The sequence below is a fragment of the Neopelma chrysocephalum genome, unplaced genomic scaffold (assembly GCF_003984885.1).
Source record: "Neopelma chrysocephalum unplaced genomic scaffold, ASM398488v2 Primary Assembly neopelma1_24, whole genome shotgun sequence".
NCBI lineage: Eukaryota > Metazoa > Chordata > Aves > Passeriformes > Pipridae > Neopelma > Neopelma chrysocephalum.
In genome coordinates this window covers 29,561,385-29,587,984 of record NW_020897693.1, presented here as the reverse complement: position 1 = coordinate 29,587,984, position 26,600 = coordinate 29,561,385, and the positions used below count along the sequence as shown (strand labels likewise).

Here is a 26,600-nt window from a genome sequence, read left to right as displayed (position 1 = left end):
AAATGACAATATGTCCTTAAAGATATTTAAGTACTTGATAACAGAAAAAAAGAAAGGCTATTATAGTGTAATCTGTGTGGTAAGTTTTGTTCTGTGCCAGTTCTCTTTGGTAACCACCTTTTCTCATGCCGCTGTTGAAGGAGGGCTTGCCAGAAGATTCCGCCTTGCACATAGAGATCAGGTTGATGCCAGATGTCTTCTCATAGCATTATTCATAGGACTTTACAGTATTGGTTTTTAGATTTTCCCCAATGTGGAATTGGAGGGCAATCTCCTTCCTGCCCACTCCTGTGCCTATTGTGCTTCAGTAAAAACACCTGTACACAGGTTTATAGAGCTATCTGCTCCAGACCCAATGTCATCTTGTTTTGCTGAATGTATTATTGTGTTAAAGCCATGTGGACTATTCTCACAACATTCTTTGCTCCTTAGACCCTGGTTTCTGGGTGCAGTTTTTATGTGACCAGTATGTGCTTTCATATGTACAGCTCACACAGAATATGCTCATGCCTAGGCTTGGGGTGAAGGTTATGAAGAAGGAGCCAGATAACTTAATTGTAGAAGGGTAAGTGGAAGTAAGCTCGGATTGCTGACTCTTCCATGACTTACAGTGTAGCATGCAGGTGTGGCTCAGCATGCTGTATGCCTGTGAATGCAGGTCAGTGTAGCTATGGCCTCCTGCTCAAGAAGGGAGATTTGATTTGGTACCTACCTGGTACTGAGAAACTCGCATATCTTATTACTTATCTTTTGTAAAAGTTTTAATCTTGATGCATGGACAGCACATACAAGAGAAAAAAAATACACTGGTGTGCCAAAATGGAAAAGGTTTGTGTAATTTATGAAGCAAACATGATAAAAGATCATTAAACTTCTGATTTTAATTGTCTTTTATTAATGTTATAGTATTTAAGTGCTAAATACTTCTAGTTACAACTTACACTGTATGCAGAAATACTAAATACATCTGTACTTTTCTTTTGTATCCACGACTTGCATGGCAAAGGGAAGTTAACCAGCTTTTTGATAAAGGATGAATCTAGTTTAAAAGTGGTCATAGAAGTTACAGAACTGAAAATAAATCAAGTTGATGCTTAAGGGAAGGACTGAAACTCAGACTTTATATTTCTGTATTTTCTGTCTTCTAGGTCTGGCACAATGCTATGTAATTCCATGTTATACCTGGTCGGTAAGTTTCCATTTCTTCATCCTCAGTCCGTTTTAAAATTGTTGACCATTCTAGAAAGATTTCTGCTGGGTCAGTAGAGCTACATCCAAATGCTACATCCAAATACATGTTTAGCTGCATCTTTCCCATTAGGTACACAGATTATAGGAGAAACGGAAAATATTTTCCATCTAATTTGAGTATTGCATGAGTCAGTCTTGCAACATCAGAAAACTGCTGTCAGTACATTCTTGATGTTTTCGCCATCTTTTGTAAAATGGTTTAGTTAGTCTTGCATCTTCCTATCTTGCATCTTCCTAGCTTTCCGCCACTTTGTCAAGCACAAACAGAGGGGCGAGAATTCTGTTCCGGTTTGTTTCCACAATGCAACCATTTAGCACCATTTCATCCAAAATTATGTGCACTCTGTCCAAATTGAACATGATCTAGGAACATTTCAAGTTAAGTATATTTTGAACAACATGAAGATAATTCAGAAAAAATCTTAGGCACCTAAGTCTTTAACCAAAATTTACAAAGATAGGTATTTCCTAACTTATTCTAGTTTATTTGGCTGTTTATTTTAATAGAGCTAGGGAAACAGTTCAATGGACGCTTTTTTCTGATCACAAGGCAGTCAGAAGTTTGTAGTAGAAAAGTTGAAGCTCCAGCAGTATCATCTCCTGGAATACAGTAGTAGTACTAGTATACAGTAGTAAAAGCAAACTAAACTTAAACTTAGATATAGGTGGTTAATTTTACTGTCTGTCTGAGTACCATGTATTGTTTGGATATAAAGTGTTATTCATGGATAACAACCTTGAATGTGAAGATGCAAATATTCTGCATTCTTCCTAGAAAAGTAGTTGCCAAATTCTTAAAAATTGGATTCTCAAATTTTCCTTACCCTAAGTTACTTAATACTATTTGATCTGCTTGGAAATAGCTTAAGAGGAATATGGTGATACGTCAAGTTAAGTCACTGATCTAACAATAAATCTCATAAAGAAGAGCAAAAGTAAATAAATGGTTCATATTTTAAATACTTTCTAAAATGTATTTATAGTCTCTAACATTCACCTATAAGAAAATAATCTGAAACAATATGTATTTGTTCAGTTTGCTTCAGTACATCACAGTTGTGATTTATGAAATTTGTCCATAACTATGTCTGTCTTTCCTTAACATTATCTAACAGCATCTGTCTCAAAACCCCCTGATGACAGGCCCCACTCGGGTATTAAGTGGTGGGCATTTGTGATACATGACTGCATTCATGCAGACACGAGTGTTGGGTGCATCCACTGAACAACTGCAAAGGGTTACATAGTGAAAAAAGACTCGTATGTTGCCATTTATCACCAGAACCCGAAATGGAAACGGGCACAGCAAACCAGCCTGCTGGGTGCATCTGTTGTGCCTCACTGACATATACATACATATACAGAGGCATGAATAACCCTTCGTCTGCCTTGCTTGCCACCTGTTGCTGCTTTTTAAATGTGTTCTTCGCTGTGCTCAACAGATCCACTTTGCCTTCCTTTTGTGCCTTCTAATTCTTGGATGTGTCTGGAGGACTACTGCAGTGGAGCCAGCAAGACACTGTACAGTAACTTCTAAATACATCTCTCAGCGCTTCTTGCCCAACTTTGATATGAGTCTCTTGAGTTCCTTCTCTGCCCATCATGCTATTTTTGACACTATGGATTGAACACAGGAAGACAGCCTGGTGTTACTCTAGTCCTTGTATTTATATTAGTGGACTTCCCTGCTACTCGTTGGAGCTGCAAGAGCCAGGTTTTTGAAGGCATCAACATTTTCCTCTGCCCAGTGTGATAAAACTGTCTCATTTTTTTGAATATGACTCAGGCACTGAAGAGGATCTAGCGGATCTGACTTTAGCAGTCAGCTGTACTGCCCTGCCAAAGAGCAGGAACAGTGGGAGTATTGTGAACTGTGTATGACAACAGCTGAGGAGCCATATATTTGTTCCTCCTAGGTGGTAAGTGCAAGTGGTGGGGGTTTAAGACAACATCTTAAACCACTGGAGCTGCAATGGCATAAGCTCATGCAAGGGAACAGTCTTGGGCTGAAGTCAAGGAATGGATTTGTTAGGTAACATCGAACATCTCCATGCCTTGTTTTTTAGCACCTGGCTTTGAGAAGGGAATTCCTTAACCTGAGTTAGGTGCCTTATTTTCCTCACAATGAGTGGTGACAGCCAGACCCATCAAACAAGGTACAGGTTCTAGAGAACCAGGCTGAAGCCTGTACTTGGGAATGCAGAGAGGGAGTTTTCCATGATCCTTTCTCTTGGATGCAGAAGCCCAAGTCATTACTTCAGGTGATGATGACTGGCTTGATCTCTTTTTAAATGTCAGTAGAGATGCTGCCTGCCTGAAACCTACAGAGGACAGAGGCTGAGTCTGGCCTCAGCCTGGGGAATTCCAAATTTACCTTTCTCTGTGTGCAAGCTTAGCTGAGTTGGTAGCAGCTGCACCAGCTTCCCTATGCTTAAGGTTCTCCTGCTGTCTGTAAAAGTTCATTAGTATTACAGTCTGGCCTGGCAATGAGAGAAGCTGAAGATTTTGTCCCTGTCTTGGTGATTGTTTCTGCTGCATACACTAAAGCAAGAAGAGGGGCACAAAGTATCTCAGCCTTGTGTGTGACCACCCTTCTAAGAGCTAAAAAGGAGAATTTGAACCTGTTCAGGCAGAATGGTCAAACTGATGAGACCACAGCTAGCAGGCTGTCACCCTCCTCTGCCATTTCAAATTACCATGAATGCTCTGAACTCGGTGCTACCGTGTATTTGTGCAGAAGGGGAAGCAATTGTACTGCTGCTCCAGCAGAAGTGTTCTGTTTGACCAAGTGCACAGCATGTGTGGGTATGTGCAAGAGCAGGATTCAGGCCCCCAAATAACTTTTCTACTAGCTACCGTTATGTGACAAACTATAGTTGTCAACAGGATCTGGAGTAGGCCTATGGTTCATCAGATAGCTTCTAAGTTGCTGACCTAACCTTAACCACCTAATTTAATTCTAAGTTGTGTTTTGAATACCAGGCTTCTTCCTGAGCCTGACCATAGGCCTAAATTCCTTCTAAAAATCAGACTCGTGCTGTCAGTACTGAGGAGCAGTGCTGTCCTTACAACTGTCACCATTTCTGTGGTGCCAGAGGCAAAGGTGGTAGCTTTACTTTGCTTGGCAGATTAAAGACTGAAGACAAACTTCTTGCTATTATACACTTTTTAAGTAAATCAGCCTTTACAGAAGTATTTTAATCTGAGAAGTTACGACTTCCTTATTCTGGTCATGTGAGAATTTTTAGGAAGACAGCTGTTCTGCTGCTTTGTGTTCACCTCTGGCACTGCTCTGCATTTGGCTACAGGATCTCTTAAGGAAGTTAGACAACATTCCATTCATGTTTCAACAAGTGATAAAGTCAACTCCTCCTGGCTTTTAATTTTTACACTCTACCGCTGATTCACAGCGCCCCAGTTCCCATGGCAGAGTCCAGACCTTCCTTTTTCTTTGACAGTTCCAAGGATCTAAAAACCAGATGAGTGGATCAACCAGGATCAATGATGAGGCAGCAACCTGCCACTCCCATCTTATTTTTCTGCATCATCTTGTCTAAGAAAACATTTAAATCACACTCAGCACTGTTTTTTCCCTCTGATGTATTTCTGGAAGAGCCAATACTATGTCAAAGGAAAACACACCAGTAAGAATCTTGCAGCTGTTCCACTCAAACCCAGTGTGGTTCAGTAGATGTCAATTCCCCTCCAGGGCCACTCCACGTTATTTCCAGACGGGGCTATTCCACTGCAGAAAAGTGGTATGATTTCTTTCCCTCTTTAATCTGGTCAGCTCACAGTCATCATTCCAGAACGAGTAATTTCATCTACAGTTCGAATGGGGATACTAATACCATTCTGGAAAGATCTATCAACTTGATTTTGGAAGGTCCCAAACCATTCTTCACCCTCTACCCTCAGCCTAACATCCCAGCTTCCTTCCTCAGTTCTCCTCCCACCTCCCTTCATCATGCTGTTCTTGGCGAACTGTTGGATTGTACAGGGAGCAAACTTGGCTCTTTTCTGCTTCCTGTAAGTTTCACCTATGCTCTATGGTTACTTCTTGCCATACACACAACTCAGCCATTCCCATCTGAATGCTCTGCCCAGGGAGAGAGACACAGATCTCTGATCTTCAGCAAGGCTTGTCCTCCCCACCTGTCACTTGTTTGGCAAGTGACCCCAAATTTCAGGGTTTAAAGCCCTGAAGTCATAGATCCACACCCAGCTGAAGAGCAGCAAAGCAAACCAGTTTCAGCAGCTGGCAACAGGAAAAAGCTGTATTCGGTGTGTGCACTGCCGTGTGCTCCACCCAGAGCTGTCATTTTAGGTCCTGCTTCCGGTAAGAATCCTGGCTGCCCACAAAAGAGGATTAAGGGTCTTTCACTAGATCCATGCAGAGGCTAACAGGAATTTTTAAACAAGTATGCAGAAGAAAACACGTGTTAATCCCTGCATGTCATCCTGGGCAAAGGTGAGCCCTCCCCGGCTGTGTCTTAGAGATTTCTGGCAATGCTGCCGTGGTTGTGTAACAAGCAGCGGAAGTAAATGGTATCTACACAACTGGCATTTTACATGTTATGCTCGCTTTTGGTAACTTTAAGAAACTGCCCTTCTTAATGACATTAATGGTACTTTCTACTATCACAAAGAGTTTTTATGACACATACATACTAAGAGGAAGTAAATGTGACAAAAGTACTTTGTCTCCTTCCCTAAAATATTATATAGACAGTTAAGCAGGGGACAGAGGAAGGAAAGGAAGAAAGGAAAAAAACACATTTAGGACTTGAACGTGATAAATAACTTCATATAGAGGCATTTTAAGAGCTCTCAGGGTTTTCCAGGCAAGTAATTAAGGGTGTGTCCAGGCTTAACAGATGATGAAGTGCAGCCAACACCTTGTGATCATGGAACACACCCAGGAGCACAAACAAAGGCTTTGTAGATTACAGCACAGGTATGTACCTGGCAGATGGTTTGCTACTGAAAATACAGAACTACCTTGATTTCTATCCTGGACACTCGTCTTCAATGAGCAATTAGTTGGAGTTGCTTCTTTATTTAATCTAGAGTCACATATTCTGACTTAACTTTGCTAACCTTCACTTTTGGTGACTTTTAGCCTATTTAATGGCAGGCACATTAAACACACTGAAACAAATGAAATACTTTCTGTTTCTTCCTCAAATGGGTAAGCTGATATTAAATACGTGACAAAGGTGCCTTCAAGTTTTGTGAAATTCTAGAAGAACTAAGCTAATTTTAAGCTAATCCTTATAAGTTTCCATTTCATTCAATTATGTTACAGAGAATAGCCACCATCACTTTTAAAATAAACTTCCTGTGGATCTGTACAAACTGCATAGCATCCTTATAAATTCTCAGAATAAATTCATCATTCAATTTTCTCACTCCTTAAATACACTGTTATTCCGCAGGGGACCGAAGAATAAAATTGATTCACATGAAGGCATTCCCTGCACCAAAGTTTCTTATCTATCCTAGGAGGAGCAGCAGCAGCTAGTTGCAGTGGAATGTAATGGCTTTTTTGGATCAAGACAACATTCCTCAAATGCTTTGTCCTAGAGCACCCTCCCCCCCCCTTCCCACCAGGGGAACATAAGTATCTGTTTCTTCTGTAAGTTAATAATGTGACTCCAAGTAAACTTTGCTTCACCAGTTCAAGCAAGAGAAAACTCACCTTTTGTAATTTTAAAAATTGTCATACTTACTAGCATTTTGTTCTCTGTAAAGCTGCTGTGGTAACACGTGCATTTTTATAGTCTCTTTTGTCATCATCATAGCAAGAACGTAGTTCCTACACCATCCAAGCAGGAGTTTTAGAGCTACAACGAACCCCACCCACTTATTTTATACACAAAGTGAGGCTTATCCAGTGCTACTAACACATTAGGACACAACACCCCTAGGACAATTTCAGTACTTGTTCACTCAACTGGCCCAACAACGCTACTTACCGATATTTTAAAACCAATTTGAACAACTTTAGAAATGCTGTGCTATTCCAGCATAGGTACTCTTAAGTGTGCAACTGACTTTCAAAATGAAAGTGAACATCATATAATGGCTAAATGGTTTACAAATTCACACATGAAACCATCTGTAAAAAACTGGCTATTCTAAAGTACTTAGCTGGACAGTAGCTAATCAGTGTTCATTTTTGCAGTATACATGAGATAACTTCACAATTGTTCATGCATTGTTAAGGATCACACATGCCTATGTCATACATATCAATGTGATGTATGAATCCTGTTGGGCAGGATTCAGATTGGACCCAGTCCCTGCCTTGTGCTCAAGGTATCCTTCCTGACAGCTGACTCCAGACTCAGGCCGTGATACAACCTACGCTGTGGGTCCCTGGGTGAATTCAGGGGTGTGGACGTCAATGAAAGCTGGAGTCCTGCCTCAGCTGGAGCTGCGTTGCCAGGAATAGTGGGGTAATGCCCTGTGTCTGGGAAGCTGAAAGAATCAGTGCATGTGCTGCAGGCTTTGTGTGGGCTCCAGGGACATCTCAAAATTGTGTGATGGTCTCAGTCTTTAGATTTGATTTCATGTAATTTCCTACTATTTTTTTCATGTTAATAAACATTACTGGCTCTACAGAATAGCCACTATCACTTTTAAAATAAACTTCCTATGGATCTGTACACAAAAATAATAGCACAGAGTCAGGAAATTGTGATAGTCTCCTGCCAGATAGTCTGTAAACAAAGATTTTGTAAATGCTACTTGGCTTTCACTGTTGGAGACGTTCAGACACAATACTTTCTCCATCAGATATTTTGTATCCAAGCTAACTGTACTGAATATAGGAGTTTGTGTGAGACCATTGGCAAAGGCAATGGTTTAATCCCAGGTGGGGATATTACCTTATATGTTATGAAAGGCAGATTGATGAATTATTGCTTGCACTGCAGTAACAGCTAAGACACTTGTCCAGACTCTGTATTGTTTTTCTGGGTCTGCTATTCAAGCTGTTGTCAAAAATAAATACAGTCCTGAACAACCCACTTCACAGTTACACCTCAGCTTTACATTTAATACTGAGGGCATCTCACTTAATTTCAACTATTTTAGGTATCCTTTCAACTTATGAAAAGCTCTTCTTCCTAAATGGGAAAATTACTTTGTACATATAGAGAAGTAAAATGTTTCATTTTAAAATTGTTCCTGAAATGTGTATCATAGAAAAGTGCATCTTTAAATGGTAAAATTACATACATCATTCATATGTCATCCATATGAAGGAGAGAAATATCAGATATGAGTTTTTCCAGTATTTTTTCCACTATGGTCAAGTAAGTTATTAATGCACACTCCTATTTTCCAAATATTTATATTTATACCTTCAGGCAGATGAGACCCTTAGGTAAATTTCTATGGGAATCATTCACACCTCGTATTGCACCCATTGCAAACATTAGTGTTGGCATATAATGCAACAACTTCTCCAAAAAGTGCAGACTAAGGACAGGATGTCATCCAGAGGGACCTGGACAAGCTGAAGAAGTGGGCCCCACCTGGAGTACAGTGTACAGTTCTGGGGTTCCCAGCACAGAAAGGATGTAGACCTGTTGGAGCAAGTCCAGAGCAGGGCCACCAAGATGATCAGAGGGATGGAGCACCTCTCCCTATAAGGAAAGGCTGAGAGAATTGGGATTGTTCAGCCTGGAAAAGAGATGGTTTAGGGAGTGACCTAACTGGGGTCTTCCAGCACCTGAAGGGAACATACAAGAAAGATGGAGAGGAACTTTTTAGAAGAGCATGTGGTGATAGGACAAGGGGGAATGGCTTCAAACCAAAAGAGAGTAGGTTTGGGTTAGATATTATGAAGAAATTCTTTACTGTGAGGGTGGTGAGGCACTGGCACAGGTTGTCCAGACAAGCTGTGGATGCCCCATCACTGGGAATGTTCAAGGCAAGGTTGGATGGGGCTCTGAGCAACCTGGTCTAGTGAAAGGTGTTCCTTCCCACAGCAAGGGGGTTGGAACTAGATGATCTTGAAGGTCCCTTCCAACCCAAACCATTCTATAATTCCATGATATTCAGCAGCCAATTGAATGGGCTGCTGATGGTATCTCTAAGCATAGAACTACAGGAAATTCTTCTTGGTAGGAAATCAATGACCAGAGGCAAACAGAATTTAGAATCATCAGTACATCAAACAATCTAAGATAATTAGAACCTTGCAGACTTAAATACACCATATGGAAACATAAGGGATTCTTTTTATGTGTAATTACTGAATAAGTCAGATTAGTCTCTAATTCAGCAAAGCTCATATACAAGTACACATAGTTCTAATCCTAAACTATAATATCTGAACACAAAAAATGTAGTTTTACAATCACTCAGAGTCCCTTCATGCTGAAATGTCATTATTGCTCTTTTATAATATCAGTGAAATAAAGTTTTTTATACTAATACCACAGCATTTTGTAAATTTCAGGAAGGAAATACAGACAATATATATATATATAAGGTCAGTAAATGAGACATTTCCAGCAAGTAGCAAGCATTAAAATATTCACAAAAGTGAATTAATTATTTCCTGTTGGTTTGTTTTTTCCCTTTTTAGTAAAGAAGGAAGAATAATTCCAAGAAAAATGACAGAATTTTTCCATGTTCTTCATAAGTCGTAATTCTTAAATTAAATAAATAAATGAAATTACATGACAGTACTTCATTCCAGGATGGCAACTCTATTTCAGGTGTATAATTGGAACTTTTTGTACCAGATCTGCATTTAACCAACAACAAACATAAGTGTAAGAATTGCTAGAGTAGAGTGAGCAGGCACTGGGATTGGAAGAACTGAGAATGAAGACTGTTTGTGACACATTCTCTTGGTTTAATTTTCTTCCAATCCAGTATTGTTTTATTTACTTGATATTTGTGTTTAATTGTTCAAGACTGTATTTTAGTATTTGTTTGTATTTGGGTTTAGTTTTAAATCATATTTTAATTAATCATACACATGAAAATACAGCTTTGTAAGCGGAGGGGTGGAAAAAGAAAACAGTAACTGTGGCAATGCCTGGTTTCCTAAACTTCCTCCTCTCAGGTCTTTCTCTGTTCATAGATACAGAAAGTAAAACTCAACCCTTGCTTTCATGAAGCAAAATCAAAGTGCAAACATAATCTTACAATGATGCTACTGCTATTTGGCTCAAGACACAGCTCTAACATTCAGTTATTATTGCAGGCATTTCAATATCTATTTTATTGTAAACTTAAAGAAAAAAATAATTAGTTAAGCTTGAAAGTTCTTTTATGAATATAACTTTTCATGTACTTAGTTCTCTTGGAACAAGCTCTCCCTGTCTTACTTTAAATGGAACCAGGCTTATCTTAATGATAGAGGATTTAAATAGGTGACATTGTGAACATCAGTCGTGCTTTCAGAAGAGTGCCAAAATGGTGCTACTTACTCTAAGTGCAAAATTGGTTAAACCTCTGCATTGTCTTGATTGACAGTCAGTGCTATGAAGACAGTATGAACTGGATCATACACCAAAAAGAGACAGACAAACAGATTTCTGATACTGAAAAGGATACATCTAATTCACTCTGCAAGGGAAAGAGATAGACAGTCATTAGTTACAGTTGGATCTCTCATCTCAGATGAAGTGATCTCTCATCTTGTAATCATTAAACATTACACATCCCTTTAAAGGATAAAGAAAGTCTTCAAAATAACTATAGAAAATTTTAGGGCGATTCAGATTTCTGGTCTGGACTGGGCAATTACATGCTCTTTCCTGCAACACTGCTTTGCCTTACATGTGTTACCTGCCTGTGTAATCAAAGCTAATGTTTTACTTAGAAAAAACCACTGAGGTCACCCACAAGTAACAATTTGAATATATGCAGTGCCATCTGAGTGCGTGGGTGGAAAACTAGCAGCTCTAATCATGGCAGCTCCTGTCCTATATTCTGTCTTCCTCTTTCTGCAAAACTCAGGATGTTAATGCCAAGTTCACACAGTTAAAAATGTTGCTGCAGATCATTTCAACAGCAAAATCTAGACATTGTATATACCCATGGCTGGGGTAGTAGTGGCTACATATATTAGGAAAGGGAAGGCAACTCCAAGCTTTGGACCCTTAGCACTAAGTATTCTCCAGCCCCAGCAACACAATTCTTCATACAGTCATCATTTCCCTTCTGTTTTTGCCCTGGATTTACCCCAAGTAGTATTATTCATTTAACCAAAATGTCTGAGTTAGAAGCCCTTGTGGTCTCTCTGCAGTCCCCAGAAGAGATGCGGATCTTCAACAGTCGTCACACTTGAGGTATGACTCACTTTCTCGAGATACTCATAGGTCTCCACGGCCAGTAATGGGAGCTTAGGATGACCAAACTGCTAACTTAGGTACCTCAGTTAAATGTCTAAACTTAGAAACAATTAATCACAACCTTAGCAGTTAATATTTTGCACAGTTGGGTGGAAGTTCCCCAGTCTCTGCTAAAAGAGGGAATCTTTATTTGCTACCAAGGGAATTTAGTTTGCTAACGTGGTTTTCATTCATGGTCTAACCCTGGTTTTAAAGCAGAGTAATACTGGTAAAGTTTTACTGGTAAAATTGATATTACTTCTGTGGTTTAAAGATGCTCTAAACTGGACTAGTTCTAGCCTACAGGCCTCTGCAGCATGACTGTGCCATTCTTCAGTTACAAGTCTTTAATGCATCACAAAACTTGTATTTTAAAAGCCTGATCAGTTTAAGTTTCCTGAGCATTAAAACGCAGTTGAAGACATTGGAATTCTGAACAATATGCAGAGCTTTCTGTGGGTAGCCATATAAAAGTGAAGGGGACTCAGAATTACATCTCACAAACAAATTTGAAAGCTTTCCCCCTAATTCTGTTAATGTTTGTTCTCATATCTGAATTCAAGCTCTTTAAAATCCATTAGATAAAAATAGAGTATGTGAGAATGTTTAAAGCTCACAAGACTAAAAATAAAAGATGACAAAATGTCCTTCTAGAGCAGGACAGATGTTCGTGCCTTTCCCAGAGTACTGTCCCTGTTGTCACCATCATAATTTGGGATTCTGCTAAAATTCTGCAAATCCTAAACATTAATCCGTAATAGTACAGATTTATACTTTCTTGCTCTGTGGTTACTGCCAGTAACCCCAGCTAGAATTATAGCCCTCATCTTCAGTGCTCTGCCATTTATCATGTTATATGGTACTAAAAATAGAACCACTGAATGGCATGAGATTTCTTTAACCAGTCCCCTTTTAGGTTCCTCTAGTCTCAAACATGAAACGCTACGGAAAATATAAAAAACCCCTGTGGTATGATGAACTACCAAATTTCTAACAACTGTCAGTGGTTGGTTATATATGTGGTCAAGGAATTATATATACTACATTTATATGTATAATAACTACATCTATTTTTGTTCTGCTTTAATTGAAGAAAATAAAACTTGAGAAGTGGTTGGCAACTATTAGCTCAATTAGATAAATAAGATGTGACTAAATTTTTTGTGCATTCCTGTGCTGCGAGGATCAAATTCCATTCCTGGTTATCACTGCTTAGGTTGGGACTGCAATCAGCAATTTTAAGAGAAAAATTATGAACTCAGTGCAGTCAGAAAGTGATACACTTAGTACCAGCAGTTTCAGTGGGCTAGTGTGGCGTCAGTTGACATAACAGCCTAAAACATTTCCCAGGCATCTAAATCGTGAAGGGTGCAGATGACTTTTTCAAGCATGTCCTTGAATTCACAGAGGGACCTCTGCCATGCCCACTGTGGTACTAGGACTAGGAAACCAGTTACAGACCCTGCATACTGATCTCTTGATTGTACAGTAATACCCTCAAGTACATGGACTACAGAGGAAACTATGCAGTCCTCTTTTCTGAGAGGGATATCCAAGACATTTCAGTATAGGTTAATTGAAATTTTTTTGTAATAAGGTTATTAAAAACCGTATATTAAATAGAATGTTCTAACCAGGATTATAATGCTGTATTTTGAAACTTTGTAAAAACAAGCAAGCAAACAAATCTCCCACCAAAAGAAACAGTGTCATTTTAACTGGAGCTGTGTCTCATGTTGAATCCTTAACAAAATTACTATCTCTATAATAGCTGTTTTATCAGATATCCACTGTTGCATGACAACAATATGGGGACTACAAGTACAGACTGGTTTTTGGGTTTCTTTTGCTCCATCCCTCTGATCTTGTTCAGTGAGATCAGTTCCCTGCTTAATGTTTACACCATCTTAATCATGAATGAAGTTCATTTGGGGAATGTAACGCTAAGAACTGCATAAAAGAACTGCAAAGAAAAACCTCTTTATTTCTTTAAAACATATAAAATGCCCATGGCTAAAATAAGAGTACATGACACAAAGAAACTTTATAGCACATACAAACATGCTTTTCTAACAGAAGTATTTCTGGTGTTCCTTGCCTGATGATTTATAACCCACATATACTTTTACTTCTCTGAAAAATCAATTCATCCTGCTTTCATCCTCCCTCCTGTGATAATATTTATACTAAAGTATTTGAAATTCTAAATTAATGTTAAATAATTATTTTCTCCTTTGACTTATTCCCTGAAATGACACATTCACTAAAGCTTTGAATAAGAAAAAATGTTTCATAATAGATTCAGTGTCTCACCACTCTGCTGAAGTATTTGTCCAAAACTTCCACAAAATTATGAATTAGTTCATATACTGCCATCTCATTCTGAAATTAAAAACAACTGAATATTAAATAAATATCTAGAAAATGTAATAGCATTCTTTGTGTTAATTCAGTTTATGGTGAATGAAAAGCAATTCGATAACATAAGACAACCTACACTAAAGTGCAGAAGCTCAGGCCACCACAGCAGGAGGCAGTGTCGTTACCCAGCAGAGGTGCCAAGAGCTGGGCAGTGCTTGGGGCAAAGTTTCAGGCCGGCCACACAAGGAAGCACTGCAGTACCCAGTGGGTCTGTCTCTCCCAGGATGCTGCTGTTCCACTGCATCCTTTGTTCCACCATCGCCCAGGTCAGATATATGGACAGTTACACTTAACTAGGTTATGCTGAAGTCGCACCAGCCAGCTGTAGCACAGAGCCAGGCTATGATGGGCGATTTCTGTAGCAAAGCCAAATTAATTTGCCCCAAATTGCATGCCATTATAACCCTGACTTGAAGACACTGTGGTAATCAGTGCTACCTTCCACATCACCCTGTTAAGGTCTCTAATAGTAAGCTTTGAATTAATTTCTGAGAACTGGGAATCAATGTAAACACTCAAGCCTCATAGGCACAACCTGAACAAATGAAATAACAGTACTTGTCAACTTTCAGATATCTTTCTTTTTTTCCCTTTTAAAAAAAGAAAATAAATTGGCATCTTTCTAGCTGAACAGTATGGGAATTTGTTCTTTGGCCAAGGAGGTTAAAAACAGTGGGGAATCACCACAGATGAGACAACTGATTTGGCTGTAATGCTAACAATATTTGAGAAACTCCACCCCACATAAATTTGTGTTTAATCAAACATAAATTTGGAAAACAGAATCAATACAAGGCTCAGGAAGACTACCTCATGATAACAGTTAAGTCTACTGCTAAAGACTGAAGTCAAATATACTTCATTTGCTTTTATACCTCTTTATTTCACAGAAATAAAAATGTGGGGGCATTTTTGTTTGTTTGGGGTTGTTTGCCTTTTTTTTTTTTCACAATGACTCCTTGAAATTCTCTAATTGCTATTGAAAAATTCTGTACTGGAAGAAGACTTGAGCTCTTGCCTGTGAGAATCACTATGAGCTTTCACTGCAAGAGGGTATATAATTTCTTACCTCTGTCTGGTCGATGCCAACAACTACGAAAAGGGCTGCATACTGTCGGTACACCAGCTTGAAGTCCTTATACTCAATGAAAGAGCACTAGGCAGAAGCAAAACAAGTCAACTATAGCAGCTGTCCTTTAAGCATATAACAGCATAAAGCACAGTGCTCAAAGAGACTAAGCTTTCAGGTTTGTAAGACCCACAAAGAACAATGGATTTCCCAAGATCTATCAAACGATCTTGACTTGAAAGACATTTAGCAGGATAACTATTACACAACACTTTTCACCTACTGGCAGAAAACATGCCACCACTTTTTAAATGGAAAAACTGGAACATACAGAACTGAAGAGACTTGTTATAAGGCACCCAATATTCCCCTAACTTTTCATTTGCAAGCCCTTCCAAAAAGAGCCCTGAAGGTACATTTCCTATTTTAAAAATTATCAAAATCCTAAAGTAAAAATTAAGAATATTAGACTTTTCCGATCGAGGGGGAATGGACATGCGTTTCCCAATAGGACGGGAGCCAGGAGATGGCGCCATTACACGCCGCTTTAGGACGTGCCGCCGCCTTTTCTTTCAGTGTCATTTCGCTCGGTCCCCGAAATGGCAGCGGCAGCGCCGTCAGCTCCTGCGCTGGAGCTTGTGGTAAGAAATACCCTTGCAAGAGCAGTATGAGGAGGTTAATGTCTTTAGCCACTGTCAAGTCTGCGGACTAAGGTACTTTATAAGAACTGCTATTTTTTCTGAGGTTTGCTAGAGTGAAGTATGTGAGGACCACTGCGCAAGAACACACATAATTAATTAAAAATAAAGAAGCTGACTTCAGAACACAAACCAAAAAACCCCATTCACAGTCCAAGTCACATATTTTTCCTCTAATTCAAGTCAATGTGCAAAAGTTTGGTGCTTTTGAAGTGAGCTGTGAAAATCTCAATTTTCATCTAAGAAGTTTTACAACTTCTGAGTTTTCTGACCTTCTTGCAGAAAGTGTGAACACTTTTTTTGAATAAAAAAGTCTAATACTGAGGCCTAAAAAATTGTGTTTCCAAATGCTCCTGTGCTTTAGGTAATGTTTTCATAATTTGGAATCCTGTATCCAAAATTCTTTGTTTAAACTTGGAGCTGTCAGTACTCTCCCTACTACATTCTGGCAAAGCAGCAGTAATATCTCTCTATCCATCTCTACCAGACAAGCAATAAAAGGATAAAATGAGTTTTTTCTGGACTTCTGAGTTTCTTCAAACAAACAAGACGAATCTTCACAATAGTGATACACAAAACTCTAAAATCTCTTTAAGCCTCAGAAAAACATATTTATTCAATGCAGAATAACAGTTCAACTGACTAAAGCCAAAATCTAGAAACTCAGTCTTTTTCTTCATGGGTACAAAAGAAATAATGACCTGCAATGGAAACTGATAGGTTTTCAGAATTATTGACATGAAAGATGTGAGATGGGGATAAAATAAAAACTGCAACACTTACCTGATCCTTTGAACGGGAGAGACAGTTTTTGATCACTTCAGCTTCCAGCATTGTCCGTTTATTAATTTCTACATGCTCATAATACCTAGACAGTCTTGTTTGACCTTGCTTGTTAACCATAAGAAAAAATTTTATCATTTCTTTTTTGTTGATTTCAGTGGTAGATTTGAATATTGAGTGCAGGAATCAAGAAAAGTATTTCTGTTGGGGGGGAAAAAAAAGACTAGTAATACATAGCAGTAAAGACTTCCTAAAAGCTAGTCAGCCCAGATCTGCATATATTTATGACTGAGTTTATTGCCAAAACATAGAATATTGGAAAAAAATCTCTAATCTTTTGCATGTATTCCATGAGTAAAACTCCATTTTTTCCCCCACACAACTCATCACAAACTATCTAATAAATAACAGCTTTCACATTTTCAGGCCAATTAATTTCTTTGTAGGATTTGGGCAATTGGAGGAGTAAGCAGTTACTTCTTCATAACCATAAATCTACTCACCATTTTGTCCTGCATGCTAACTGGTGGGAAAACATTACCAGAAATTTACCCAATACCTAATCAGAAGGTTAGCAAAGCTCCTAAGAGTAAAGTGGCCTCTGAACACTATTTTTCCCCTGACTTGTATTTAACAATTACATTCATACCATCATCATATCATATTGAAGGGAGAGACAACAAAGGGAAATGCGTGAGCCACAGCACATGACCATTCTTGCAGAACAAGAGACTCCTAAATATTTGGGTATCTGCAGTATCAGCACACATCTTAAGCTGGACCAGAAGCCACTGAAATCAGTTTTCTCCTGTCTAATTTCCCACACTGATGCAAAAGGTAAATTCTGCACTTAATGAAAGCTAAGTGTGGGTCTTTGATAGCTAAGGAGAAATCTGTTCATGTTAATTATTTAAAAGAGCTTAATCTCAATCTAAATAAATATTAATCCACACAACACCACTGAAATATAGTTATATATAAATATACCCCATGCAATGTACAATGAAAAAGGGTATTAAAAAGAGCACAGCACATATCAGAATCTGCTTGCTAAACAACTGACATCTTTCATGTTTTGAAAAGCATGGAAAAAAGGATAAGCTGCAGATGTAATTTTCCTCAGTGTACTATGGTTTACTCCATATACAAAGAAGTTTAGATTTCTATATGTAGTTTCAAATGTATTTTTACTAATTTGACTTGATACTGAGAATTCATTTCTTAGTTAAGTGACACATGCTTAGTCCAGGATGAATCCTCAGGACAAGAGAATCTGTTTGAAATCGTGACAGTCTCAGAGCATTCTTACCTCCGCCAGTCTCTTCAGGAATGCACTTTTGTTGAGTCACTCCAACAGAAGAGTCATGGATGCTGGTCAGTGCTGCTGCAGTGGTGCACACACCTTGTCCACTGCACCCAGGGCTTCTGAATCAGCACAAGTTGGTCTCTGAGAAAGAATGAACCAGGTAATTAAGACAAAAAAGGGCCCAGATGGAAATGTATAATGGGATCTTCACTGCTGGATGGCAGGTAGGCTGACATTTATGACTAAATGGGAGAGTACCATCTATACAATCTTTACTGTGCTTAATATGTGGCTCTTTTTTTCCCATGTTCTATTTTGTATTGCCTCCTGAAGTTAGAGCTGCAATGTCTTTGTATTTTGAAGCATAAAGGTGAAACAGTGAGTTGATGTAGTCATTTTTTAATACAAACCTTCCAAGAACTAAGGATAAGAATGAATGACTCCTTCCAGCTCTGAGTGAAGCCCTCTACCAAGGGCAACCTCACAACAGAAGGAATCTGAAGCTTTAAAGCTACTTAAGAAAGGGCTGTGGCATGAAAGAGAAACAATCGAAGAAATGCTGCCCATTGTTTTAATCAAGCTCAGACACAGGAGACCAAAAACACCTTGTTCCTACCCAACTGCAAAACATGTCTGTCCATGCTAAACAGATAATGACAGTGACATAGACAGCCTTTCTTTTTCCATCTTAGTTTTACACTTCATCTTTGTGTTTGGCACTGCTGAAGCACAAACAAGGTGTCTGTTTTAAACAAGTTGTTTCCAAACTATTTTAATAATTTAGTCATAAATTGTACCAAGGACCGTAAGTCCTGTTTTCACAAATCAGCAAGCTGCATAAATCCACTCTAGAAGAGTAACATAAGGCTTCATCATCATCATCATCATCATGGCTAGGCTTCGCGAACGAAGATTTGGGAAGGGCTCTACCCACATTTGCTACAAGCGCGCTGGCGGCTAAAAAGGCCAATACGAGATAGACACGACCGGTTGCAAAAGGCACAGCAGAAAGACTCCTTAGATGGTATATTCTGCAGGGCACGATTCTTTCTGTGTTGTCTTTTCTCCTCGAGAGTGATCCTGCGTGCTTTCTCAAAAGCATCAGCAGCATTATAGATGGTGTGTCTCCAGACCTCCCGACTGGAGGCCAGAGTAGACCAGTTATGGTGATCAATATGGCCAAGGCTGAGATGTTGTTTCAGGGAGTCCTTGTATGTTCTCTTTGGGGCTCCTCTCTTGTGCAACATAAGGCTTAACATGTCTTATATATGTGGATATTCAAGCAGGACTTGAGAACAGGAGAAGAGTAAACTATCCCAGAGCACTGACAGAGATGTAGTACTTTGAGTTACTGTTAAGCACTGTATGACAGAAAAACATACAAAAATTGATTCATATGATCTTATTGGAGGATTGGACCCTAATCCTAATTATTCCTTTATTAACCTAATCTTTGTACATGGTTAATCCCTTTCTGATGAATGAATGGCCTGGATTGTTTTACATATGAATATACTTTAGACCAGACTATTTTTTTCTAATCCACACAAATGGTCTTACGCAGAATAGATTAAAAAAAAAAAGTTGTAACAGGTAGAACCACAGTAGCACTCAAATGTGTTATCTGCAATTTATGAGACAATTATTTTTCGTAGGATTGGAACAGGTGATTAACATCCGTAGTAAAGAGGTCCACTAGTACCATGAGTAATTTCTGTATTTTCCCATCAGCCCCAAAGATAGCTTTCAAATTTTAACCAGAAATTTTGTTCAGATAAATGACAGCACAAGCACACAGTTTTGTGCAGAAACACTGGATTAAATGAACATGTTCAAATAATTTTTTTTTTAAAAATTACGAAAAGCATGCAAGCATAGCTTTGGAATCTGACTTTGAGAATAACGCCAGTGTTAAAAATATCTTAAGGGGTTTTTTTTAATTTCTTTTAGAACTAATTCTGAAGAAAATCGCTTGTAGAAATAAAAACATTTGCTTGCACATTTAGGCAAAAAAAAAGAAAATTACTGAGTTTTGTTTCTAGCAAACAAAGATTATTTTTTCTCTTTTCATCTTGGCTTTCAGATATAGATAACATTTTGAAGTGAGGTTTGCATATACAGAATCCACAGAATCACAGAATATTCTGAGTTGGAAGGGACCCACATGGATCGAGTCCAAATCCTAAATGAATGGCTCTTACAGGGATCAAACCCACAACCTTGGTGTTATTAGCACCATATCAACTGAGCTAATCTCAGTTATATAAGATGTATATAACTTATATAAGATGTAAAGAAACCTGTGAAGTATAATAAACAAACAAAAGCCTATCTGTGTATGTTGATGGGTGGAGAAACTCCCATTCCTTCAAGTTCTCTATATTTGAGAAGCTACCTTTTATGATCAATAATCAGTATTCCACTTACAAAGGCAGCTCCATTTCTTCTGATATAACTCTTACGTGCTTTCCTGTGCATTCTCACGCACATGCCTGTGTGTATCAATGCACATACACATGAATTACGATGCTTTTATGAATGCAGAATCCAATGGTTCAAGGGAATTGGTGACAAGATGCAAGCCTTTCATATCTCTGCCATTATTTTGCTCATTTTAGTAATGAAAAGACATTAGTATCTGAAGGCTGTTTGTCAGAACTGAATAGGCTGTCTCATTCCAGGTCACTGGACAACTATCTGCATCACAAATGCGCTTAGGAACCGAAGACTGGAAGAGACTATTGGGATCCTGATGGACTGTCAAGTCCAACTCTCCCCATCACAGTCAACCATGCATTAGAAATTTTATTCAGAATAGCCTATGGTATATGCTTCCTGCATATCCTGCATACCCAATCTACAAAACACCTACCAAACTCTGTCTCTGAATGAAGACTCCCTAGAAACAAAACCCTCACAAGGTATCATTTGGGGAAGATGTAAAAAGTCTTGAAATTGCAAACTTTTCTTCAAAAGAAATTACCTTCTGGAGTAACTGAGTAGAACCCTTACAAAGTATTTCTTCTGTAAGGATAATTTGGCATGTGCACAGATGACATACAGCTTAACTACTGTGATTTAAATATGCACTATTACAGTGTGTTAGATCTCACCCTCATTAAAGTATCTCTTGCAGATAAATATCTATGAGAGAAAACTCATATGGTGATTGGCTTGTGTGACTCACACTGCTTCAGGATCTGTTTCCAGAACATGTCAGCTTTGCAGGCTGCATAACCACATAAGACACCTCAAAGTAAGCTGTCCCTGTTTGAGTCACACCCCTAAATGATGTCTTTTCAGATACTGGCTGAGACCTCTCAGAGAGACAAAGCCTGCAATACCTGTTCTGTGGATAAAAAGATCTTAAGTCTCCAGCGAGGCCAACCCAGTTGATTCCCATGCAGTAATATAAAACATATTTTAAACATATTTTTAATTACTCCTCCAGTATAGACACAAGCACTCAATTTAGTTTGTCAATGATTTCACCAATATTTATGCATATTCCGATACATAAATTATAAAAAAAGAAACACAACCTAAGTTTGAGTTGTACTTGCAGTACAGCTGTAATTCAAATTAGTCGTGTGTCACTCAAGCTAAAACCACTCCAGTCAATGTCTATAGATTTAGAAGCATTTTAGTTATTGCACTCTACGAACAGTTTGCAATATTCTAGGGCTCTCAGCTAGAATGTAAATAAGAGATCAAACCTCAAAAAGAAGAAATGCATGACTACATATTTTCAGAACTGCTTTACCAGGAATTAAAAATAAATGTTAGATAGAACTATATGCAAATAATTTACTGCAATAACTCTAAACAAGTTGATTTTCTGGATGCAGAGATTTAATGACACTTAACGTGCATACTAAATGTAGAATCATAGAATATCCTGAGTTGGAAGGGATGCAAAGAGATCATCAAGTCCAGCTCCTGGGCCTGCACAGGACTATCCCCAAGAGTCACACCATGTGCCTGAGAGTATCACTGAAATGCTTCTTGAACTCTGTCAGGCTTGGTGCTGTGACCACTTCCCTGGGGAGCCTGTTCCAGTGCCCAACCACCCTCTGGGTGAAGACCTTTTTCTAATATCCAACCTAAACCTCCTCTGACACAGCTTCAGGCCATTCCCTTGGGTCCTGTCACTGATTACCACAGAGAAGAGATCAGTGCCTGCCCCTCCTCTTCCCCTCACGAGGAAGTTGTAGGCTACAGCGAGGTCTCCCCTCAGTCTCCTCTTCTCCAGGCTGAACAAGCCAAATGACCTCATATGGCTTCCCCTCCAGGCCCTTCAGCAAATGTAGAACAAGTAAAACATCAATGGAATTAAAACATTAATGAAAATCAAAAAATGGCTAAATAGTAGAGGCAAGAGGCAAAAGCAGGTGTAGCACAGGAACAAATATTTGTGATATATATGTTTATTGAGCTTCCTGGCTATAAATTTATTGTACAAAACCATGTAGCAAATGAAGACCACTTCCATAATCAGAACCTTTGGTCTTCCTACTTTTGTTCTGACTGTGGACAAGGCTTTAACAAAAGTCACATGCAACGTTATTTATCAGTAGAAGTAATCTTTGTATTCTACAGCTTATTACTGTGCACATTCTTCCAAAGATGAAACAAGCACATCTATGTGGGTTTAAAATAAAACACTGCGTTGAACTTCAGGATCAGGGATTTTACAAAAGCAACCTTATTAACCTAGGGAAGTCAAGGGAGGAAGGAAAGAGTAAAAAAAGTTTTCCTTTGCTGTTGAGTTGTCAAAATGCTGGCTGAATATAGTAACGGAATTAAACTGCAGTAACTCCCACATACTCAGGAATGAGGAATGTCCCATACAATTCGAGCTAAACAAAAGGTTACATAGTTATGAGCTAAGTCGCAATTTTTAAGAATGATTAGGTACTGTCACTAGACAAAAGAAGTAAGCTAAGGTGGAAAGGAGTTGGATTTAGATTGCCTAATCTATACGGAATCAGGAAGACTGTACAATGACATTTTAGTAGGAAATGATTCAATGGAGAAAAAAGGAAGGACTGGATGAACTAACTGAAACATCAATACACACCTGAGGAGAAATTAGTAAAGAAAGGAAACACCAGCACTGAGACAAGGAGTACTTTTTTTCAGTAATTAACAGAATTCCAGCTCTGTCAAGAATGGGCCATGTTTAGGAAACTATCCATTTTTTTACTTAATGAGCACAGCATGTAAATACTTTGAAGAGAGGCAAAACTGAAGGGCTACCTTAACTTACAGTGGGTGACCTATGGATCATTTCAAATAGGATGTATCAATAACTTGTAAATACTGCATTTCAGAGTAGGATTGTGCATTTGAGGTAATTTCACCATATCCAAAATACAGCATCAAACACTGCATTGCTATCACTGACAAAACTGAGCCAGACAAAACAGACCAGTAATTACTTGCAAAACCTTTGTCACGTGGAAAAGACTTTTGAATAGCAAATATGGTGCACTCTTCCTTCCCATCCAGGGCGGAACACATGACACACAACACGACTGAGGTATCATGAAGATGACTCTCTGGTCATTAGCCAGCTTCCAGAAACATACCATAAATTCAATAAATCTATTCTAAAACCACCTCCTTGCAGGGCAAACTCAGCGCACCATTAAACGGCGCTGAGTCTCAAAAACTTAAAAGTGTTTGACCTAAAGCTGGCTGCGCGCCGCTTTGGGACGTAGGCCCCGGCCCGGCCGCATTCCCGCCGACTCTTCCGAGGCCGTTCGGCACTCCCGAGGCGCGGAGAGAACCGATCCCCGCCGCCGCTTCCCAATGTCACCCGAGGCAAACGGGACCCGCGCGGGGCCGCCAGCCGCGGCACCGACGGACGCGGGCCCGGGCGCAGGCGGGCGAGGCCGCCCCCACAGCGGAAAGATGCTCCCGCTCCCCGCCCCGGGCCCGTCCCCCTCCCCCCGGCCCGGCGCTCACCTCCCTCCGCGCAGGCGCCCCGGCCGCGGGAGGCGGTGGCGGGGCCGGGCCGCGTTTCCCGGCAGGCGCCGCTCGCTCCCTGCCCGGCCGGTGGGAGGAGGGAGGGCCGCGGGGCTGTAATGGCGGCTGGCGGCGGCTCCGCGCTGCGCTGACACCCGCACCCGCTCGGCGCAGCCCCCCCGCCCGGCCCGCCCCCTCCTCCCCGCCCCAGCCAGCGCCGCTCGCCCCCTCCCCGGCCCCTGCTCCCGGCCCCCGCCGCGGGACGAGGAGGAGGGCTCCCCGCAGACAATGGACGAGCACCCTGGAGCCGGAGGAGGCGGTGGGATGGCGGCCGCCCCGAGACCACAGCAGCCGCCACTGCAGGCGGGTGGGAACATGAACCTGCAGTCGGGTGGGGGCTGCGTGGGGGCCGGAGGCGGCGGCGGCGGCGGAGGAGGGCAACAGCCGCAGCCCCAGGGCCCCGCGGCCCCGGCCGGGCAGGAGGCGGCGGGCCCCGCCGAGCTGTCCCGGCCCCAGCACTACACCATCCCGGGGATCCTGCACTACATCCAGCACGAGTGGGCTCGCTTCGAGATGGAGAGGGCGCACTGGGAGGTGGAGCGGGCCGAGCTCCAGGTACGGGGGGCGCGGGCGGGCTGGGACCGGCCCGGGGGGCTGCGGGGGCCGGGCCGCGCGCGGGGTGCGGGGGCAGTGCTGCCCGGGCCGGCTGGGCCCTCAGGGTTCCGAGCCGGTGGTCGTGGCCTGGGGACGGTACCCGGGCGAGGTCCGGCGGGCGGTGCTGGCGGAGGCCCGGGCCGGGCTTCCTCCCCGGGGCAGCCATTTTGGTTTGTAGCATGGCGCCCGCCCGGCTCCGGAGCGGCCCCGGGCCCGCAGGCCGCTCACCCGCACCCGCCGTGCGGGGCCCGCAGGGCGGCCCGGGAAGGGCGGGCGGGCGCTGTCGCGGCGCGGGGCTGTGACCCTCCTCACCCTTCTCCTCGCCGGCGGGGCGAGCTGCGCTGCGGCTTGACAGCTGCGATGGGCTCCCGCAGCACAATGACTCCGGGGCTCCCCAGCCCCGCGCGGGTCACGGGCAGCAAGAGCTGCCAGGCCTGCGAGCGAGGGCTGGCGCTTCCCTGGAGCTCAGCGAGGGGCTGCTTAGGAGGGAAAAGAGGGAGTTAGGAAGGAACAAGAGTGTCTGCCGCCCGAGAAGGAGGAGGACGAGGAAAGGGAGTCCAGGTAAATCACAAGTAAGGGACTTGGCCAGGCACTCTAATTTGAGACAGGTCGAGTGTGTCTTCTCGCTTTTCTTCGGATTCGTTTCTTTGGAGGTTTCGTATCAGAGAAGAGTGAGGAGTCAATAAGTCTGCAACTTATTCAATATACATTCATTTCAATATACAGAAAACTACGAACTTATCTCGGGAGCAGAAATTGAATAACTCCTCAAGGTAGAGAGCAAGTGTTGGAGTTGCAGTATGCGTCTCTTGCCACTAATGTTTGCTTTTAGTAATAGAAAGGATAATTCTACTAATTACTTTTGCAAGTAAAAATAAAATCATACATAGACTATTACAAGTTTATGAACAGATTACAAAATCTACTGAATGTGAGGTATTGGTATAGGAGTCATTATCCTTTTATAGGACAGAAATGTACATGATAACAATGTTAAAAAATGTTAGCAAACTTTATTGCTTCCAAAGAATTTTTCGTGATTTTTTTACTGAGTGAATGTTTACTATCTTGAAGTGGCATTCCATCAAATTGCACTCTAATTAGAGTTTTTAATAACCTGCTGCAACAGCAGTCAAAGTTTGCAAGGTATTTACTTTCAGATTTCAGAACCAAGAACTATACCTGAGCCTGGGCAGTTCTTTCAGAGCTTCTTGTCTCTATAATAAGCCTGTAACTTGCGCTATTTTTGTTACAACTATAATTAAGAAAGAATTTTAAAAAACCACCAAGGGAAACAGATGAAGAGGTTTCACTGTTTCCTTCACTTACTGCTAGTCTTACCATTTTAAACTTTGTGGAATGGCTGGTTTTAAAATCAGTGTGGTGGACATTGGCGTGAGTTTTTAGCAGAGGGTAATTGGCTATTTCTCCTGTTTTCTCTAGTATCTTTTTAATACAGCACCGTGTTTAGAATTAAGTTGCTTAGTGCTATTCATTAGCAAAGAAAACCATCTTGAAATTTTTATGTATGGGCTTATAACTTCAAAATGAAGTACTATATTCTGTACCCTGTTGTGGAGCACAGTTCAGAGACTTTGAAAGTTATGTCTGACTGAAAAACTGCTGCTGTGAACTCATATGGCCTCTAGACTCCCTGATGCACTCTTGCCAAGTCTGCTGCATTTTTTTTGTGGTTGCTGTTTGTCATCCATTACCACATTGTTTCAGGTGCTTATTTCTGGAGGTATGGTACTAGTTCTGACCCTGATTACATACGTGTTGATTCACATATGTGTGCATAAGGTCATGGGACAGAGACAGCATAGTTGCTGCACACTGCAGCTGCATGAGGGAGGGATTTTTTATAACTTCAGAATCCCAGGTTAGAAGGGAAGGAAAGCATTACCCCTTTGGATTTTAAATGTCAAATTTACAGTGATGAAGACTGATACAGGAATGTGTTGATAATATTTTTGGAAGATAGATGTTTACCAGGCCTGTTGGGTTTTTTGTTGTTCTACAACTCAAGATGTAAAGCCACAGTATATTTTGTGGCTAGTAAAACTTTAATAGTTTGGACCCCAGAC

General features: G+C 40.8%; 2 protein-coding genes across 11 annotated transcripts in view; one reads left to right on the top strand and one right to left on the bottom strand.

Moving 5' to 3' along the window:
- Window positions 1–882: 882 nt before the first annotated feature.
- Window positions 883–24,896, bottom strand: AP4S1 (adaptor related protein complex 4 subunit sigma 1). 5 transcript variants are annotated; one of them, XM_027709635.1, is made up of 8 exons: window positions 23,860–23,946; window positions 17,893–18,030; window positions 16,584–16,784; window positions 15,103–15,189; window positions 13,926–13,994; window positions 10,834–10,845; window positions 4,531–4,553; window positions 2,706–2,748 (listed from the first exon to the last, which is right to left on the bottom strand). In XM_027709635.1, the coding sequence occupies exons 3-8, from the start codon at window positions 16,719–16,721 to the stop codon at window positions 2,721–2,723; spliced, it is 357 nt and encodes a 118-aa protein (XP_027565436.1). In that variant the 5' UTR covers window positions 16,722–16,784; window positions 17,893–18,030; window positions 23,860–23,946; the 3' UTR covers window positions 2,706–2,720. The 5 variants fall into 5 exon arrangements, with proteins under 5 accessions (XP_027565413.1, XP_027565405.1, XP_027565428.1 ...); XM_027709612.1 differs by lacking the exons at window positions 2,706–2,748; window positions 4,531–4,553; window positions 23,860–23,946 and adding exons at window positions 883–1,614; window positions 24,826–24,896 and having other exon boundaries at window positions 10,822–10,845; XM_027709604.1 differs by lacking the exons at window positions 2,706–2,748; window positions 4,531–4,553 and adding an exon at window positions 883–1,614 and having other exon boundaries at window positions 10,822–10,845; window positions 23,860–23,945.
- STRN3 (striatin 3) overlaps window positions 23,965–26,600 on the top strand; it is a 64,818-nt gene continuing 62,182 nt past the window's right edge. For all 6 annotated transcript variants that reach the window (XM_027709561.1, XM_027709570.1, XM_027709596.1 and 3 more), the window contains exon 1: window positions 23,965–24,474. In XM_027709561.1, the coding sequence (XP_027565362.1) occupies window positions 24,148–24,474 (327 nt within the window). In that variant the 5' untranslated portion in view covers window positions 23,965–24,147. The remainder of the gene's footprint in view (window positions 24,475–26,600) is intronic.

Coding starts and splice junctions, on each gene's coding strand:
- AP4S1 (XM_027709612.1), bottom strand. CDS start 16,721: ATGATAAAATTTTTTCTTATGGTTAACAAGCAAGGTCAAACAAGACTG. Junction 15,190..16,583: donor TCTCCCGTTCAAAGGATCAG/GTAAGTGTTGCA, acceptor GCTTCTGCCTAG/TGCTCTTTCATTGAGTATAA. Junction 13,995..15,102: donor TTGGCATCGACCAGACAGAG/GTAAGAAATTAT, acceptor TTTTAATTTCAG/AATGAGATGGCAGTATATGA.